This window comes from Megalops cyprinoides, chromosome 10, assembly GCF_013368585.1.
Source record: "Megalops cyprinoides isolate fMegCyp1 chromosome 10, fMegCyp1.pri, whole genome shotgun sequence".
Classification (NCBI taxonomy): domain Eukaryota; kingdom Metazoa; phylum Chordata; class Actinopteri; order Elopiformes; family Megalopidae; genus Megalops; species Megalops cyprinoides.
In genome coordinates, this window is record NC_050592.1 from 30,484,395 (window position 1) to 30,496,850 (window position 12,456).

The 12,456-nt window shown below is 41.7% G+C and overlaps 1 protein-coding gene and 1 non-coding gene across 2 annotated transcripts; both read right to left on the bottom strand.

Annotated features, from left to right (window-relative positions):
• Window positions 1-208: 208 nt before the first annotated feature.
• LOC118784932 (DOMON domain-containing protein FRRS1L) lies at window positions 209-8,594 on the bottom strand. The gene is made up of 5 exons (XM_036539416.1): window positions 7,967-8,594; window positions 6,820-6,904; window positions 4,376-4,514; window positions 1,801-2,047; window positions 209-1,051 (listed from the first exon to the last, which is right to left on the bottom strand). The coding sequence occupies exons 1-5, from the start codon at window positions 8,169-8,171 to the stop codon at window positions 879-881; spliced, it is 849 nt and encodes a 282-aa protein (XP_036395309.1). The 5' UTR covers window positions 8,172-8,594; the 3' UTR covers window positions 209-878.
• Window positions 8,595-11,209: 2,615 nt separating this feature from the next.
• Window positions 11,210-11,282, bottom strand: trnat-ugu. Its single transcript has one exon. It is a non-coding gene; the product is annotated as a tRNA-Thr (tRNA).
• Window positions 11,283-12,456: the final 1,174 nt, after the last annotated feature.

The window sequence follows — 12,456 nt, forward strand, 5'->3', positions numbered from 1 at the left end:
CCCAGGGTGGGTCTTTTAGGAAAGAAAACCCAGGTAAAGTGTTTAGTTGGATGTTTTGAGTCTGTGCTAATCTGCCTCAGGTCCCTTACTGACAATATGTAGTCCATCTAAACACTTTCCCTAGGTCTCATTTTCAAATATTTACTGGCCCCCTACCCTCAAAGAATAAAATTCATTTAAATTTAACATTTATATAATGTTTGAATTATAAATATTTAAATGACAAAATTAAATAAAGTTGAATAAAATCTTGTTTTGTTTTCAGGCCTAGGCATGGGTTAATGAAGATTGCCAATGTCCCTGAAAGAACATTTCTCATAACGGCAGTTACGATGCGGGGTTACAAGCTGATTACCAGTCAAGATGGATCGTACCCACACTTCTGTAGCTCTGGAAAAAGGTGTTGACTGACAGACCTGCAACAGGAAGTGATGTCACAACAGCTTCCTGGGCAGTCTGTCCCCATGACTCATTCCAGCCTTCTTCACAGTGTCTAGGGCATATGCCCGTTCACTGACAGTGGGAGACCAAAGTAACTCATCAAGTACAAATGGCACATGCAGTTCTGGCACAACTTACTGTATATAATTATTATAGTCATAAAATATAAATACTTCATAAATTAAATAATACTAACGGTCATACTAATATTACTGAGAAACACCTATTCTGTATCACCATTAGATAAGGCTAACCAATGTATGCTTTGTTTGGATTATGGCAAATGCTACAATCATTTGCTTAATGATCTGCAGGCTTCCTCTTGCGTATTCGGTATATATGTGTATATATGGTCTCTGACAGATGATGCGCAGGTGTCTCCCAGTCTTTGCATTTATTGCTGGCCCCTCACACGCCACCGCCGTCACCACGGGAAGCTACGGGGTACCCATGAGCAGGTAGAAGGTGAGTGCCACGATGAGCAGCAGGCAGAATGGGGAGGAGAAAGTCTGGTAGGCTGTGGAGGGCATGAAGATGTCCTCATACTTATAGATGCTGATCATGTGATCGGAGACCGGGGGCGCGTCAATATCATGCCGGGTGATTGACCCTATTGGGAGAAAACGGGAAAGGGGTGGGGGTGGAGGGGGTTGTAAAATTTGGGCATTAAGGCCAATGGCAGGTCAACATGGATCTCGATAAGAGAAGGAAAATTCCAGAAGGTTTCACTTCCCATTGCATCAATTTCACTGGTTATTTTTCAGGCATATCTGTAATTCCTGGTCCCTGTTTCATAGGTGCCTTCATAAAGAGAACAATGGTGTCCACATGTGGTCTGAATTTCATGTCAGCTCCAGTCTTAATTAATTAATAGTAGCCATCAGTTCTTGAGGTATCTGTTGGTATAGGTGTCAACAAGAAAACTCCAGTCCTGTTTCAAAACTACTGTTATTAAAATACCAGAAAATCCTATCCTTTAATATCATGTGCCCTGAATGTAATAGTACAAGAAAACAAGTGTATTGTATAAACATAGGCATAATCCTGGCTTTAATGTTGATAATGCAGTTGAAGTCTTCTTGGAAGGATGGGCCCAGGATGCCGAGAATATGGTTCAGAATTTGGTCCAAGTAGTGTTTCCCTGAGAAGATGGGCCTGTTGAATACAGCCCACTACCCAGATATACTAACCAGATAATGGAGTATCCCTTGGAGTTTGCGGTGCCAATCAGGCAATAGATAGGAAGAATATTAAAACCCTCACAACTACAGATCTCGAGGACTGGAGGTAGACACCACTGTTATAAAGACCCTTAGAAAGCCTTGCCCTGGGGCTGGCCCACACGCCGCGGATGCTCACCTTGGATAGCCGGGCCCCATGCGAACAGGTAGTACCAGCTGAGGTGCAGGTCCACCAGCGTCTCCTCGCGGGGCACGTAGAGTGGCCGCTTGAAGCGGCAAGTCACCCGGTTGTTCTCGAAGATGCCCTCCTCATCCCGCGCCGGGTTCCTCTTGATCTCCTTGGCCCACTGGCCCACGTTATAGAAGTGGTGTATCCGCACCCGCCCGTTGTCATCATGGACACAGCCCATGACATCATCGCCTCCCTGAAGGCAGCAAGGTCAAGGTAAACTTAATTGTCCCAAAAGGAAAACTCATAGTGCAAATAGATTAGAAATGTAACACGCAGTTAGGACAGTTTAAAAACACAGACAATCTGTTAATACCCCTCCAAACACTATATACACAATACTGCACATATCTACAGGATGAGCAAGGACCAGAAGCACACTTTGCCTTGTTACATAAGCAAAAGCATAAAGTGCATAACAATGAGAAAACTCTTTATTTAGAACTCCGATGGCTGCTGGAACAAAAGTATTTTTATATCTATTGCTCCTACACCTTGGAACTCTAGACTCCTAGTAATACAGTAGCAGCTGAAATTTGTGTGGAGGGGGTGAGAGCAGTCCTGGAGGATGGAGTTGCCTTTATGTTGTATTCGTGTGGAGTGATGGACAGACAGGTTAAACAGAGAGACACCAATGACCTTACTGGCTAACTTAATGACCTGATTTAGGCCATTTCTGTTTTTAAGGCCTAGACTGCCACAGCATGAAAGGAGTGAGAAAAATAGAATGTATTCTATACAAGCTCGGTTGAAGAGAGTCATGATACTTTTGTCAACTCCAGAAGGAACAACTTGATTAAGCAAAACAGACACTGATTCTCCTTTATGCAAATAGCTACGCTGTTGCTCTCAAAGTTAGGTTAGACTAAGTAATTGCCCAGAGAAATTTGTAATTGTCCACCTGATCTACCAACTGGTTCTTACTGATTGTGTCCTCCTGTGGCATAGATCAGGTCCTAAAATTTTCATATATTTAGTCTTTGTGACATTAAGTTGTAAAGGTGGGGGTCAAGAGGAACACAAAATTTGGGTTGGAGATCAGACTCGGACTCAGACTAAGACCTGCTCTGGGCTGAAACAGCTCAGAGCGGAACCAGGTTTGCCTCCTCTCTTGTTTTCACTCCCAATTTGCACAGCAGAGAGTGGACTTAAGATGAAAGAGGGAGTGATATGCCCAGCCAGGACAGTATTGTAAAAAGGTCCATATGTTCATAGAGTTACGTAACACAGTGCAGTAAATCAATGGTAAGCACATTTTTATTAACCGCACTTAATAGTGGAGTTTCCAAACAATCTGAGCAGGTAGTTGTGAGGTACATGTGTGTGAATACATTGTTTGCATGTGTATGTTTTTTTTTAGCTGGGAGCACATTTCTTCCTTACTGCAGGTTAGATTTTTTATTGTATGTAGACATAATTTCTTGAATTGTGCAAAGAGTATTCTGAAAAGAATATACTGCCATACTGTCATTGCTCATGATAAACATGTACAAACAGTATAAAAAGGTTATAAAGAATAAGAAGACATTTCCCTTTCCTGTTTGACAGGAGAAAATAAGCTTTCAGTAAATTTGAGGTGGATGAGTTATATATACGGTATGACAATGTATACCTAGATGTTATTTCCACACTGAAAATTGACTGAACTGTGAATGTATTTGCATTTTCCTTTGCATTTGCATTTACTTCTATAAAAGAAAAATATACACACATACATCTTTGGGTTGTCTTTTCAGTACTGCAATGTCCAGATTCTTAAAGTGAAGAGCTAATGAAGCAACATTCAGTGCTTTTTGTCCAATTTCAACTGAATTCATTGCTAGAGTAAGGAGCTGCCTTAGGCAGCGATCTCACCAGGAGATATGGAGAATGTTTTTCTCTTGCTTGTTCCTTATTGGGATCATGTGCAGTCAAGCTTAATATCCTCATTACCTCAGACAGATAACTTCAGTCTACAAACAGATATAAATCCCTGAGTGGAAGCTGTTGTTGATGAGTGCATGATTCAGAAACCAAAATGATACATTTTAGGCTTATACCCAGACCAATTCCTAGGGACGAGGTATTTGTATCTGTGAACTGCGCTACTTAAAACAAAGTTTAGCCCTACCTCAACCCCTGGTGGGTTGACTGATGTTCAACACAAGCCTTCATCCAAGGGCAACTTAAATAGCTTACATACCAAAATATTTTTCTTTTCTACAGCTTTGTGTTTACCGAAGAAATTCAGGTTAAGTAGGTGGCTCAAGGTGCGTAACAGCAGTGCCCCACCAGGGAGTCCAAGCCATTGGCGTGCAAGCTCAGCTTCTTAACCACTACAGCACACCCGCATTCCAGCCTGAGATGGTTCAAACCAGACTACATTTTCCTTTGTAAAGAAGTCCTTTTTTCAACACAGGAAGAAGACATCAAAAAAGCAGACTATGAGACTCCATTTGAACCTTCTGTTTGATCTCTCTCTTTCAGTAGCACCTCTTGTGCACACACGCACACACACACACACCCATACCCCTGCCCCCCTTACCATCTTCTTATCAGACGAGAACCCCACGGCCACCCAGCCGTCCGTATCGGCGCTCATCTCGTACTCCACGTCCGCGCCGATCCGCCGGTAGCTCAGGAAGTAGTCGCAGGTCTCCGCATCGCAGCCTGGCTTCCCGTACCTGCGGAGCGAGACACAGACGGCACGTTGCACACAGACCCTCTGCTCTGCAGCATCTCTGTGACCTCCTGTTTCCGCAGTAACACCATTTTTACTCTTCCATATCCATCATCCTGCAAGTGCTGCTGAATTTTTTTTTATCCTGGTAGCACCCTCAACATGTCAGCAACCAGAACCCTACACACTGCAAAACGGGGCTGGAATCACTTTTCACAATATAACCCATAAGAAATGCTACAGGACCCAAACAACATTACATCAACCATTTGTATGTATGTATTATTTTGCACTGTGCTCTCTGCTCTACAGATCACCCTGGCTGCAGAAGTCTAAAAAATAAGAATAAGCAGGAGGGGAGGAGCATGAGTAATGGCTTGTGAGGGTCAGCCAGGACACCTCCTGAGAATCGAGAGCGTCTGGCAGGTTTCAGAATAAAATCAACATACATCTCGGCGTTTTCAGTATATTTATGGTATTTCTCAACATCTACCAAGTTGGTGCTTTGATGTAATTATACATCTATCTTAGGGTTTGCATTTAAGTATTGTACATGCCAACTTTCTCCTGAAGAATGAACCCTAATACAGTGGTATGTATCTTTAGTTTGACAGGCGTAATATCCCTACAATTCAAACCTGGATTGTCAAAAACATGATCTGCAGCTACTGTTATTTATCTGCATTGAAAACAGGCTTATTCTGGGCTACCTACAGAGTGTACGTTTTTAATATTATCCCCTTTTGCTATTGGATACTTCCTGCAAGGGACACAGAAGTACCCCATCTGGGAGTTAAACCTGTAACCTTCTAGTTAAAAGCCCACGTTTTAAATACCCTGGCTACTCCAGCATGTTAGTGCTACACATCAGAGTCACACACTTCCTCTTCCTGTTTGCTCCATTGAAATAGCAGTCAGAATCACAGCTGCAGCTACAGAGTATGGGCTGTGCAACTGTGGACATATGAGACAATGCAATATGAGTAGCGAAAAAACATGAGATGTGGCCTGCCCTCTCAGTGGTGAGACACTGCATTTCTAGCTATTGTAGTACTTTCAGTCTTTAAAACTACTAAGGAAATACTATAGTCATGTTTCTCATACAGAAATGCAGCATTGGTATGTTTTAACCTACAACGCCATTCTGGACTAACTACCAGTGTGTATCACCACTATATTTTTATTCTCACACAGTTGCTGTAATGTAAGATCTAACAGAGCCGAAGCTGCAAAGAAGAGCTTGCTTTATTACAGCCCACTGTCCTGGACTGAGCAGCAGGGCCAGTCTCTAACTGTCCCTGAAATCACTGTCTGATTTCAGGAGGAAGTTAATTACCATTCTTTCTGTATGCTGACCTTGATTCAGGCTGTAATTTTGTCATTATGCATATGTGATGCTATTCCAGGTTTGTTTCCTGATTGTGTTTTAAAATACCCATGTTTTACATATGCTATTTATAACATTTTTGTGTTGCACATACTGTACTTTTAATTGTGCTGCCTCTCCCTTGCAAAAGAGATAATGTATCTCAATGGGAATTTCCCGGTAAATTAAAGGTTAAAGAAAGTAAACCTAAATAAAACATAGTGGAACTGGAGTCACTTATGCTGTATTCTTCTGCACCACCTGAATAAAACAATACTTATTGTAAGTCATTACATTACTTTTGCCTGGCAAGCTCTCTAATGCAGAGCAGATAACATAGCTTACAATTTTTATATTTACTTTTATTTTTACATGTTATTCAGTTATACAGCTGGACATTTACCGATGCAACTCAGGTTAAGTACCTTGCCCAAGGGTACAACAACAGTGGCCCAGCTATATATATATTGTGTTCAATCAAAATACTGCTTTTCAGGATAGCTTTTACAGGCCTACTTAAAGTAAAATGTACAAACCAGTTAATGTAATGGGTGCTATTATATCGTTTATCGGTTATAGAACACCATAGGTTGTTTCCTGCAAAAAAATCTAGACATTTACTTACATACTTACAAGTAAATTTAACTGGACGTAGCATGTTGGTTTAGTTCATTAAGAAAAGTGTAATACACATCTGAAACTAATCCCCTAGGAAAATGTAATTGAAAATACAAAGGAATCGCCACAGCAACAGCCCTCACAGGACAGATTTTTAAATGTTTGGTATACAGTGGTAATAATTACAATAAAATATCTCCCAGGGTTATATTTTCTGCTTTAACCACCTTATGTGCAGTTTAAATGCTATTTAACTACTTTTTTGACGTGTTGAATTGTATGTACACATACAGCGCTAAATATTAAATGCATGTGGTTATCTTACCTGACGCAGCCCTTGGTTATTCCACAGTCACTCACTTTGATTTTAGCAAATGGATCTACAGGTGGGGCAGTAGGGAAGGGATAACCTGTAAACAAAAACAAATTGGCTATTAAAAGTGTATATTCACACAGCAATATGATAACAGGACCATGTGAATGGAGAGTTAATAGGCAATACAGGAGCTTTGCACCTTGCAGTCATATCGGCTCGATTCCTGGGCTCGGAGATTCTTTGAATGCTACTTTCATGTAAGTTACCATGTAACAACTGAACAAGGAGCTTCTCAGGGCCTGTGACAGCTTTTTGCCATCTGGTGGAAACGTGAGGTACTGACACTACTTGGTGGGAGCTACTCAATGAGCCAGACAGTGAATGAGGGACATTCCACCCACCCTTCTGAGCCACAAGCACAAAGCGGAATACTAAGTCGGGTTTAACGCTTAAGGCAGTGTATTGAGCCTGTACCCGAACATCGACTGCAGACCGTTTTTAGGAAATCATTTTGAGAATCCTTAACGAATGCCGGTTACGTCAGTCATGTCATATTAAATTACACGTCTCTTGGGCCCCGGATGTCGTTAAATGCGTTCACTGTGTAAGTCAATTAAAATGTTTGCATCTACTGATCTAGCACTTGGGTCACGTCTGAAAATGTTGCGCAGACCAAACTCTAAAAGCTATGAAGGGATGGTACCAGAACTGCGTAGGAGTGAATGGTGAATGGGGAATTGACGCGAGTCAGCGGGTTGCTGGCCAGGGTGCTGATCAAAAGCTGCGCAAAAAATGCCGGGGTTCTGTTGCTCTGAACAGGAATTCTAGACAAAAACAAACCCACTCACAAAATTGATAATCCATTAAAACATGGGTAGAGTGTGTCAGAAGCTGGGTATAATTCACAGAGACCTATTCTTCCGTATTTGCTTAATTTATGATGTGTACTGGATTGCTATGAAAATTCCGCGTGAAATATAATCAAAAAAGGAAAGAAACAAAATATCATAATGCTAATAAAGTAGATACATTATGTATTTTATTATAAATAAAAGACAGTGGAAAATTTAGCTTCTAATCAGTTTCTAACGAACCTCGGAAAACGATAAAAGGAATTCACATACCGTTGGGTTTCTGTTAACTGAATACGACTTACCCTCATCCGTGAGATACCTCGACTCCAGGAACTCCGAGGCAAATGTACTGTACGAATCCTGGTGACTGTCTTTGTGACCCGGCTCTCCGTGGTCTCCATGGCCGCCCCGCGCTGCGTTGTCGTCGGTGGGGCTTGAAACGACTCCCCGCCAGTAACCCGGGTTTAACAGGAGAAGCAGCTGCAGTAGCATCGACGGAGACAACATGGCACTCAAGCCAGGATTCCTTTTTCTAAAAGAAAATGGTCTATAATACTTGGAAGCGGTCTAACGACAGTATTGACGGTTGCATTTGAGCATTTCTGCAAGAAGGCATCACTTCATTGATAAACTGACACAAAGTGTCTCGTAGATTGAACATTAAAAGCTAATTTACTCATAATTGTGTGTGTCCTGTGGTCACAGACGACGCATTTTGGTGCTGCGCGAGGGTGAGGGGCATCGAATACATACGGCTAAACCAATGTGGAATTACAGGGATTTGTAGCGGAATCCGTTTGTTTTAGCAACACGCTTAAGCTCCGTGGGAAAATAGCGATGCGCTTCCTCCCTGCTATATCTAGAATCTAAAATAAATGTAACAGTTTTAATGCCGTTTTGTGGGTAATTGAATCAAGATTTCAAACGTTGGTTTCGTCCTCCCCTTTTCCTGTTGCGTATGGCGTTCGTATCAATAGAGAGAGCCAGCCGCTTAAATGTGCCAATGGGAGACGGAGACGTACCCACCACATTGTCATCGATGAATTGCCATTCGATTTTATATGTTTCCGTTAAGAGAAAATGCATGTGTGTTGCTCTATTCAGCATCGCTCTGAACACTAAATCCTTGATGGATGATGCTGATGATACTAATCGTCCGTTTAAACAGCCCAGATGCAGGTCTACACTTCAAACCTTCACTAACAACACCAAAAGAATACATCACTTTGAGGAAACCAGTACGGATCTCCCCGGAATAAAGTGGGTAGACAGTTCAATATTTATGAGTGAATGAAAGTGCCTCAGGAATATGGCCCCATAATATGGTAAAATACATTACACATAACTAAAGATTCTGAGCTGCATTTGAAAAATCTGAGAAAAACAGTACACAATATCATCTGCTGCAGCAAATACAAAGCAGGAAAGACAATGGAGACAAATGGACTATGATTTTTTATGAGATAGAAACAAGAAGTATGGGCTCATTAAACATTAATTAATATTCATCAAAATGTTTGTAATTCAAGCGTAAAGTTATTCAGGAAGTATACTGCTTACTGCATTGTTTCATTAAAAGGAAATGGCAGATATTTGACCTGCCAGCACTAACTAAAAACAAATCTGACGTTACCAGTATGAACAATGGTAACTGAGGAGCCATCGTGGTCGTGTAAAAGATCTGAAATTGGGTTAGATGGTTGACAGATGACTGGGTTGCTACTCCTCCCCCGTCTGTTATTATTATTAATAATTTGGCATTTAGCAGACAGAGGGACTTACATCAATTGCAATGTTATCCATTAATACATCTGGATATTTACTGAGGCAATTTGGGGTTAAGCACCTTGCCCAAGAGCAACAACAGCAGTGCCCCAGCAGGGAATCGAACCGGCAACCTTTTGGTCACGGGTCCTGCTCGTATCATGTTCTAGATCCATTCTAGATCCATTTCTGACATCATGTCCAGACTTAGGGGAGACCTCTGTGAGAGCGCCAATCCAAACTTGTCAGGGGGGCATGGCCTCACCCTCTGTATGGTCTCCATCTGGTGAACACATCCATGTTTTCCAAAATGCCTGCCGCATGAGTCTCTGTATGGAGGGGCTATAATGTTTATGACACACAATTATGCATTTAAATGTTTATCCCAAGTTACATTTTTATGGTTATTTTGTTAGAAATACATAACAGCTGGTAGTAAAATGTTATTAAATATGTCAAGTAGGCAAATGATGATTTATGAAAATTTACACTCAAACATTATAATGTTAAGTCTGCTTTTATGAGAAACCCCCCCTGTGAGAGATTGTATTTTAGCAAAGAGAACTAAGGGAAGGGGGAGAGCTCAGCTAGCTGGCTCCTTGGCGCACTGTAGAGAAGGGCAAATTAAGGCTGCCGCAGTACCTCCAGCCTCAGTGGGACTGTGAGTTCAAACTTTACAGTGGTGTTGTCACTTTGTGGTGCTGACACAGTGAGAGCTAACACTTAGACAGTGCCTCCCAGGGTGATTTAACCAGAGTGAGGAGACGATATAGCTTTATTTGCTAGTTTGCACCTTGCCTGGGCAACCATTGAAACATGGTCATGCAGTGCTTCTAATATTGTTGACCCTGTATGGTTTCTTGCTTGTGTTGTACTGTACCTCACTTGTACGTCGCTTTGGATAGAAGTGTCTGGCAAATGGAGAAATGTAAATGTAAATGTAAATGTGGTTTTTAAGCGGTGGCCAATCTGACCGGAGCTCGGGAAGCCGAAATCATTGTCCCGGTCATTGTGAAACGGCAGCAGTAAAAATTGTTATTAATAAGTTATTTTAGTATACCAGTTACTGTGAAAGGTTTTCATTATCAAATTTATGAAATCAGTTTTCTTATATTCCACAAGAGTTGGATGACATGGAATTGATATTTTACCAAAAATAAATTGCTATTCCGCTAGCTTTATGCTTCTGGCAGGATTAACTCGAAGTTTCTACATTAAAAACATGCACGTGTTTTGGGTATTGTATATTAATTCTACATCTATATTAATTCTTACGAAATTTTTAGTAAACATACCGCATACATTGACTGTCCTGTCATCGCTCTCGTGCGCTCAACAGCGCCCGGGCATTGACGTTAAATACTGTACGCGTTGACTGATTGTAGATATGACTGTGATTTTCTGAAAACACGCAGCATTACAATGTGTTAGTAAAGATAAGTAATACAGGAGTTATGTATATTGTTACGTTTTTTCATTGTAAAATCATTACATTTAAGAAAACGCACAATAATTGACAACTATTGTAATGTACTATGACTCTTACTAATGTAAATAGTTGAAGTTGTCTAAAATTGATTAATTTATATGTAGGTAATTAGTACCATTTACTTTTATTTTTTTTGGCAGATGCTTTTATCCAAAACGACTGACATACAGCAAAAGGAAAAGCCGTACTAAGAGTCACAATACGACAAATGCTGTATGACCAGGTTTCAATAGGTTACCAGACAAGGTACAAGTTAACTAGTAAAGATACAAAGGCCAGGCACAGCACCTGAAGGCCCCAGCGAGGATTGAACTCGCGACCCCTGGTTTACAAGACCAGTGCTCTAACCACTGAGCTATGGAGCCTGCCGTGGGGGGTTGGCGTATTGATATGTTATTGATATGATAGGACAGTGAAAACAGGACGTTCTGTAGTGATAGGACTATAGAGCCAGACTGTTGTAGGTTCATACCATATAAGTATGGAGGTGACCAGCAAGACATGTGGCGTTGATCACGAAATCTGACAAAGGGCATCACCCTTGGGGTCAGCATCAGGTCGGTGTTTTCCAGCACTATGACAGCGTCGGTACTGGTGGAAATCAAAATAAACATTCATGGGGTAGAACCCGCTGTCTTGAGGTTATATTTGGGAAATGATACGTGCAGTGCAGACACCCTGAATGTGATTTACGTACGAGCACATTTAAACCTGTATTAACACTGTGTGTCTTTCTGTGGGTCTCTGTTTCTCATCCACAAATCAGATGAATAACAGCGGTGGTGCATTAGCAGCACGAGTGGTCACTGGTGTCAGCAAAGCATCATGTTACGGCTTCATTCGCCCCGAGAGATTTCACAGATAGCTGCTTATCGCTCGGGTGCTCGTCACATTAAGAAGAACACGTCAAGGATTCGTTGAGTCACGGGCTGCAGTCAATAAAAACAAGAATGACGTGTGATGGGTGGATGGCTACACCAGAAGGGGGTCTGGTTCTGCCTCGTGTGATCAACGTCAAAAATCACTGGTCCCTCCTCTTCTTGTAACACATCTGTTTTTGTTCATTAAGGAACTTTCGCAACTGTTTTCTGGAACGTTCCTAACAGCAAAACTGAGTAATGGACAATTTTAACACAAATTGTGCCGTAGCTATTCCCCGAGTACGTGCCCCTGCCTCGTGTCTTTTGCCATGCATCTAGTTCACATCTTCAGTACACAAATTCAAGTACCACAGCTAGATTAACAGACCAAACAAGGAAGACCTTTTCGCATTAAATATAGTGGCCTCGGGCTCAGGTACTTAAGTTAGTTTACTTTCGGTCATCAGTCCCCTCGGCACTACACCACACCGCTGCCCAGGGTGTTCATTACGGCGGTGTTTTGTAATTAATCCTGCTCCCAGCCTCTTCTGGGCTTCTGCCCAATCAGGTTTGACATGAAGAATCAATCACTTTCTCTTTGTTAAACACATAGCTCTGGGCTGCTTTCTCTCACGTGTTGATGTCCTCTCTCTACACGGAAACCGCTGGGTTTGGTTGC

Excerpts from the sequence above, each read along its gene's own strand:
- LOC118784932 (XM_036539416.1), bottom strand. The coding sequence starts at position 8,171 with ATGTTGTCTCCGTCGATGCTACTGCAGCTGCTTCTCCTGTTAAACCCG. Across the intron at positions 6,905-7,966 it reads GAGGTATCTCACGGATGAGG|GTTATCCCTTCCCTACTGCC; the intron begins GTAAGTCGTATT and ends TTTTGTTTACAG. Across the intron at positions 4,515-6,819 it reads ATAACCAAGGGCTGCGTCAG|GTACGGGAAGCCAGGCTGCG; the intron begins GTAAGATAACCA and ends CTCGCTCCGCAG.